The following is an 8062-nucleotide window of genomic DNA, read 5'->3' as shown; positions in this document are numbered from 1 at the left end:
ATAAACAGATCATCAATCTAAGTTCTCTTATTAAGCCGAATCTTTAGGTGACAAGCAGCAGCAGGATCAACCCTGAGGAATCTGACCGCTACCTGAGAAGGGAAAACATAGAAATTTCATGAGCTAAAAGCCCAGTGAGTATAAGATCGTATAACATTACGCATTACATTGCTATAAACATTTAAATATATTAACGAGTATCTTAACCAATTGTCTCTAAATGTAGATTTCATTCTTAGATATTATCAAACATCATTATTCCTTAGTTGAGAACGAGCCTAAATGCTCTAGCTCCCAACGTTTATTACCAACAAGAGACCCATACTTCGACCTCTCATTCAAAACTGCCTATGTGCACGTGGCCATACTAAGTAACGTCATACCTTAGGTACTTTCGCTCAGATACCTTCTCAAATCCGTCCTTCAATATCGAGCTACTAAGATACCTTCTCAAATGTCCTTTGGTATCAAATTGGTCAGGTACCTTCTCAAATGTCCTTCGGTACCGAGCTATTTTGTATCATCAAGTTAAGTTTTGTTGCCTACCATCTACACAAGAACTCATTCTCTCATAGCCTTCCTCTAGGAAGCATATTTTAACATTAGAACTTAACTGTTGTAATGACTACATGACATACCTTGGCCTGTTCTACACATATACAAGCCGGGAAATATGGTTAAGTTATTCTCCATCTATTTGTTACTTGAGGAAGTATGAATTCATCATTAATGTCACCGTACTTACTTGATCTTATATGCATAAGTACTGGAGACATTAATTCACTTAGTCACTCACCGCTCGTCAAGCTCTTAATAGTTTATACGCCTCTTCTAGCTCTTCTTGACCTGAAAGGACATAATTCCCGGTTAAACTACTTAGAATTCTTAGTAAAATACCTCAATTAATTCATTTATTAAAGGAACTTTCATCAACACAGACAGCTCTACTGGCGAGATCCCCATGAGCAAGGTCAGCGAGATCCTCTAGAGCGACACTAGCGAGATCCTCTAGAGCGAGATCAAGCTTTTCCTGGCAAATTTTCATCCTAGCGATACTCACCTTACCAGCGATACTCAACCCAATTCCTAGCGAGATTTCCTTCTAGAGCAAGATCGGCGAGATTCTCTAGAGCGATATCAGTGAGATTTCCTTTATAAGCGAGATCCTCATCCCCATATCTCGCTATAACTCCCACGGTCAACTAGTTGTTTATTCATCCCAAGCAGCTGTCTGCGTATGCCCTGTTATAAATTTAAAAATTCATAACTTAAAATCCAGCACTTTTTTCAAGAAACTTCCTTCTACCAAGTTGTTTAGAATTGAGTTAACTTTCTTACCTTAAAATTTCAGCTAATAATTCCTTATAGTTTGGCCTGGAACTTTCAATCTTCACCTCGGGCCCTGATTAACCCAAAGTTCTGCCTCCTCTGTACTTTCTTCACTTCTTATTCTTCTCCCTGTGCAAACTTCCTCCAGCAAGACAACCTTACAAACTAGATTCTCTCAGTTTTTGAATGGCACCGATTTCACTAAATTTTCTCATGTCAATTGCCGAAACCATGCCTTTGAAGTTCTTCTGCCAAAAACTTTTCGCTGCCTCCAGAGTTTAAGGGTTAACTGCCACGTCACCCCTCATTTAGTATGTTTTTCCTTCCCTTCCATCATAACTCCTATAAACAAACATGAATTGCTACTTAATAAATATATAATATAACATTTCTTTAGCTAAACATGCATGTCTAGAAAACCTAGGGTTCGGGGTTTACAATCATCCCCCCCTTAAAAGAAATTTCGTCCTCGAAATTTACCTGATATGTCATTTGAAAAGTTGATGATCTCTTCTTCATTTGCTCTTCAGGTTCCTAGGTAGCTTCCTCGATTCCATGATTTCGCCATAGCACCTTTACCAAAGGAATCGTCTTTTTTTTCTGAGTACCTGATCTTTCTTGTCCAAAATCTCAATGGCCTCTTCCTCGTAAGATAAATATTCTTTGAGCTGTACCGGTTGTGTTGCTAGTATGTGCATAGGATCAGGCACGTATTTCCTTAGTATCGACACATGAAATACGTAGTGAATATGAGCTAGCTCCATCTGTAACTGCAACCTATAAGCTGCTGGACCAACTCAATCCACAATTTCATATGGTCCGATGTATCGTGGACTTAACTTCCCTTTTCTCCCAAACCGGAGAATTCCTTTCCATGGGGATTGTCAAAGAAATACCCATTCTCCGAGTTCAAATTCTAGTTCTCTTCTTCGCTTATTAGTGTAACTCTTTTGTCTATCGCGAGCTGCCTTAAGATTATCTCTGATAAGTTTCACATTCTCTGTTGTTTGTTGAACTAGTTCTGGACCCAATAATTGTCGTTTTCTGACTTCGTTCCAGCATAATGAGGTCCTGCAAGGTCGGCCATACAATGCTTCATAGAGAGCCATTTCGATACTAGAATGGTAGCTATTGTTGTAGGTAAATTCAATCAACGATAAGTGTGTATACCAACTTCCTTTGAATTGTAGTACACAAGCTCTTGACATATCTTCCAGTGTCTGTATAGTTCTTTCCGACTGTCCATCTGTTTGCAAATGAAAAGCCGTCTTGAAATGCAATTTAGTGCCCATAGCCTTCTGTAAACTAGGCCAAAATTTTGAAGTGAACCTCGAGTCCCGATCTGACACTATCGACACTGGGGCTCCATATTGATTGATTATCCTATCCACATAAATCTTAGCTAGACAGTGTAGTGTAAAAGTAACTTTTACTGGTATGAACTTAGCCGTCTTAGTTAGTCTATCGACTATTACCCAAATTCCATCAAATCCTAAGGGTGTCTTGGGCAATCCAAATAGAAAGTCCATTGTCACCTGCTTCCACTTCCACTCAGGCACTGGAAGTGGATTGAGTAATCCTGCTGGTCTTTATCTCTCAGGTTTTACTTGCTAGTTGATTATACATCGGTTCACATATTCTGCTATGTCTCTCTTCATCCCAGGCCACCAGTAATATTTCTTCAAATTTCTATACATCATGGTGCTATCTGGATGCATCACATAAACGGAACTATGTGCTTCCTCTAGAATGGCTTGTTTAAGCTGTAGTTTGTTAGGCATACACATTCTCCCCTCCTTTTCTAGCACATTTTCTGCTTCTAGTTGAAAGTCAACCCTGATGCCATTACTTACCTCATCAGCAATCTTCTGAAGATTAGGGTCTTCCAACTGATACTGCTTAAGGTTTTATACCAAGGTAGGCCTTATTTGGAAAGTAGCTATCATTCCTCCTGACGATTCCACTGATAAGGCGGTTCTAGAATTCCTGCACTCCTGCAATACCATACCTCTTATTAAACCAATAATGGCCTTGGGTCTCGAGGATTTCCTACTTAGTGCATCTGTTACAACATTAGCCTTACCAGGGTGGTATTCGATGGAACAGTCGTAATATTTAATCAATTCAATCTATCTTCCTTGTCTTAGATTCAACTCGTTTTTATCAAAGATATATTTTAAGCTTTTGTGATCTATAAATATTCTGTAGCACTCTCCAAATAGGTAATGTCTCTACAGCTTTAGAGCCAAAACAACTGTTGCCAACTCCAGATCATGTGTAGGATAGATGCTCTCGTGTTTCTTAAGTTGACGAGAGGCATATGCAACCACTTTCCCATCCTGCATCAGTACACATCCCAATCCTTGTCGAGATGCGTCACAATAAATCTAAAATTCTTTACCTGGAACAGGCAAGGTAAGCACTGGTGCAAATACTAATCTCAGTTTTAGCTCCTGAAAACTATGCTCATACTCCGACGAGCATTCAAACCTCATGCCTTTCTTAGTCAAGTTCGTCAACGGAAGGGCTATCTTAGAGAAACCCTCCACAAATCTCCGATTATAACCTGTCAAACCTAGGAAACTACGTATCTCTGAAACAGTCGTGGGTTGTTCCCAATAACTATTGCTTCCGTCTTTTGGGCATCTACACTAATGCCCTCTGCTGAAACAACATGCCCAAGAAATACCACTCGATCTAAACAAAAATCACATTTACTGAATTTAACATACAACTGCCTATCTCGCAACGTCTTCAATACTATCCTCAGGTGGGTTGTATAATCCTCCCTACTACCAGAATACACCAGTCAATGAATACTATCACGAACTGGTCCAAGTAGGGATGAAATATCCTGTTCATAAGATCCATGAATACCATAGAGGCATTTGTTAATCCAAATGGCATTACTAAAAATTCATAATGTCCATATCTTGTTCTAAATGCAGTTTTAGGAATGTTAGCTTCCCTCACTTTCAATTGATGATAACCCGATCTCAGGTCTATTTTTGAAAACATCGTGGCTTCTCTTAACTGATCAAACAAATCATCAATGCGTGGTAATGGATATTTGTTCTTAATCGTTACCTTATTCAGCTGCCAATAGTCGATACACAATCTAAGTGTACCATTTTTCTTCCTGACAAACAATACCGAAGCTCCCCAAGGCGATACACTAGGTCGAATGTATCCTTTGTCAATTAACTCTTGCAGCTGAACCTCTAATTCTTTCAACTCAGTCGGTGCCATTCTGTACGGTGCCTGCGATATAGATGTTGTTCCTGGTACTAATTCAATAGTAAACTCCACCTCCCTGTCGGATGGTAACCCCGATAGTTATTTAGGGAATATATCCCAAAACTTCTTTACCACTGGGACATCTTCTGGGTTCATCTTTTTCCCTTGAACAACCACTACATGAGCCAATAGGCTTTACATCCCTTGTTCAACAGCTTCCGAGCTTTCATTGTCGATATCAGATTCCCCACGGCTAATCTTTTGATTCCTTGCAGCATTGCATCCTGGCCATTTGATTTTCTAAGTACTACCTCTTTCTTATAACAGTCTATTGAAGCACGATACTTACTTAGGAAATCCATTCCCAGGATAGCATCAAACTCCAACAGTTCCAAGGGAAGTAAATTAGCATAGAAGTTCTGACCATTGATCAGTACCTCACAATGATTATAACATCTATCTTCCATTATCACATCTCCCAAAGGGGTAGAGATAAATAACTCTTCAGGCATAGGTTCAATCAATCTATCTATACTAGATGCATACATGCTAGATATAAATGAATGTGTGGCACCAGGATCAAATAGAACATAAGCAGACTGTCCACATAATATAACATTACCGGTCACAACATCTGGAGACTTCGTTGCCTCCGGATGTGTCACGACGTACACTTGCCCCTACTGTTGGTGTCGACCTACGACATTCTTCTGCTTGGCACCATTTGACCTTTCGCCTCGATTTCCAGCACTCTTTGGTTGGTTAACTGTGTGGGAGGTTCGCTGTTGTGCTGTTGGGACATCCCTGTTCACCTGGGGACAGTCCCTCTTGAAATGCCTTATTTGTCTACATTGAAAACATACACCTCTGCCACTATAGCATGCCCCAAAATGCCTCTTGCCACAACTAGGGCACGTCGGTCTCTTGTCTATGCTGGCTACTAACTCACCAGCTCGTGACATCTCTGATCGGCTAACTGCACTGGCTGAGGGTCTCGTTTTTCTTTTGTTGGATCCTTGCCAACTGGTTCCCCTGAATGGACTTCCACTAGTCTAAGTCGCAACTGGAGGTCGGGATCCCCTGTCTCTAGGCCCTACCACTGCCTTGCTGCCTCTTGGCAACTGCTCATCATCTGCCAAACTCCGCTCAACTTGTGTTGCTGTTTCCACTAATTGGTTAAAATCTAGCCGTAGACGTCACCGGAGTTCTTATTTCCTTCCTCAAATCTTCTTCAAATTTCTTGCATCTATCTCTTTCTTCAGCAATAATTGGCAGAGCATACTGTGATAACTCTGTAAATTTCTGCTCATATTCCACCACTGACATCGTTCCCTACGTTAATCTGAGGAACTTATCCCTTTTTGCATCCCGGAACGAGCTGAGGTAATACTTATCTTTAAAGGCCTTCCTGAACTCAGGCCATAACATCACATCTGTACTGGCTCGTCTGGGGAATATCACTTTCCACCATTTCTCTACTCCTTTTTATAGTAGAAAGGTGGCTAATCCTACTTTCCTGTCCACTGGACAACTCATAACATTGAAACATTTTTCAACTACATCCAGCCATAACTCAGCTTCAGCCGGATCGATTGTACCCACAAATGTCACAACCCTTATGGCTTTAAACCTCTCAATACCATATTTCTTCTTTGGGTCTGCTCGTGCAGAGCCCACACTAGTTGCTAATCTCTGCACTATCCTGTCAAAAACTATATCTTCTAGTTGAGAATCTGCCCTTGCTTGGGGGTACTAGACTCTCCCTCAGACATCATTTCTTGACCCACTAGATCATTCACCTTTCTTTTGCCACCCGGTGGGTTCTCTCCAACATCTCGGCCTCTATTTGGTAGGGTCAGTATTCCTGCCACTGTCTGCTTACTCAATCTGTCACGTTGCCTCGATATTTCACCTAATACAATGTACACATGTTAAGGACTCACACTTAGGGACTTGGACTTATGCATGAACTTCCCCTCTCATTCCCAAAATCTTATGCTTTGATACCAACTTGTCACACTCCCTTCCAGATTACCCTCTTAATCTAAAAGAGGATATGACCACGGTAGTTACTAGCCCTACTGCCAGCTTCTACCACCTTAGCCATCTAATCTAAATTCCAACCTGATGAACATTAATAATGTATGAATATGGTGCGCCTCCTTAAAATTTCAACAAAGTATAATATATAAACACATGCATATAGCTATGATATAATGTCTAAGGGGAGAAACATTCCCGAATGGGCCCAAACATCTCTAATAGAGCCCTAGTCCCTCACAAAACATGTGTACATAAACAGATCATCAATCTAAGTCCTCTTATTAAGCCGAGTCTTTAGGTGGCAAGCAGCAGCAGGATCTACCCTGAGGAATCTGATCGCTACCTGAGAAGGGAAAACACAGAAATTCTGTGAGCTAAAAGCCCAGTGAGTGACTATAAGATCGTATAACATTACGCATTACATTACTATAAACATGTAAATATATTAACGAGTATCTCAAGCAATTATCTCTAAATGTAGCTTTCATTCTTAGATATCATCAAACATCATTATTCCCTAGTTGAGAACGAGCCTAAATGCTCTAGCTCCAAACGTTTATTATCGACCAAGAGACCCATACTTTAGCTTCTCATTCAAAACTGCCTACGTGCACGTGGTCATGCTAAGTACCGTCATACCTTAGGTACTTCCGCTCTGATACCTTCTCAACTGTGTCCTTCAGTATCGAGCTACTAAGATACCTTCTCAAATGTCCTTCGGTATCAAATTGGTCAGGTACCTTCTCAGATATCCTTCGGTACCGGGGTATTTTGTATCATCAAGATAAGTTCTGTTGCCTACCATCTACAGAAGAACTCATTCTCTCATAGCCTTCCTCTAGGAAGCATATTTTAACATTAGAACTTAACTGTTGTAATGACTACATGACATACCTTGGCCTGTGCTACACATATACAAGCTGGGAAATATGGTTAAGTTATTCTCCATCTATTTGTTGCTTGAAGAAGTATGAATTCATCATTAATGTCACTGTACTTACTTGATCTTATATGCATAAGTACTGAAGACATTAATTCACTTAGTCACTCACCGCTCGTCAAGCTCTTAATAGTTTATACGCCTCTTCTAGCTCTTCTTGACCCAAAAGGACATAATTCTCGGTTAAACTACTTAGAATTATTAGTAAAATACCTTAATTAATTCGTTTATTAAAGGAACTTTCATCAACACAGACAGCTCTACTGATGAGATCCCCATGAGCGAGGTCAGTGAGATTCTTTAGAGCGATCCAAGAAGGAGGTAGTGCTCAAAAAATCAAATGGCCAAGATGAAATGCTGACGTATGTAAATGATTGGTTGCGGGGAATTTGATATCGACAGTGAAAGCTCGGAAGCTATTGAGCAAGGGATGTAAAGCCTATTTGGCTCATGTGATGGTTGCTTAAGGGAAAAAGCTGAACCCAGAAGATGTCCCAGTGGTAAATGAATTTC

General features: G+C 40.4%; 1 protein-coding gene across 1 annotated transcript; it reads right to left on the bottom strand.

Annotated features, from left to right (window-relative positions):
- Positions 1-1167: 1167 nt before the first annotated feature.
- On the bottom strand, positions 1168-5892 carry LOC150037310 (uncharacterized). Its single transcript, XM_090311959.1, has 10 exons — positions 5767-5892; positions 5516-5659; positions 5268-5378; positions 4747-5165; positions 4483-4642; positions 4207-4362; positions 2954-3224; positions 2226-2731; positions 1938-2099; positions 1168-1242 (listed from the first exon to the last, which is right to left on the bottom strand). The coding sequence occupies exons 1-10, from the start codon at positions 5890-5892 to the stop codon at positions 1168-1170; spliced, it is 2130 nt and encodes a 709-aa protein (XP_090168085.1).
- Positions 5893-8062: the final 2170 nt, after the last annotated feature.

The sequence above is a fragment of the Benincasa hispida genome, chromosome 3 (assembly GCF_027475165.1).
Source record: "Benincasa hispida cultivar pf3 chromosome 3, pf3_genome.v1.1, whole genome shotgun sequence".
In the NCBI taxonomy this organism is placed as follows: domain Eukaryota; kingdom Viridiplantae; phylum Streptophyta; class Magnoliopsida; order Cucurbitales; family Cucurbitaceae; genus Benincasa; species Benincasa hispida.
The sequence above is the reverse complement of the archived record's forward strand: the minus strand, read 5'-3'. Positions and strand labels throughout refer to the sequence as shown.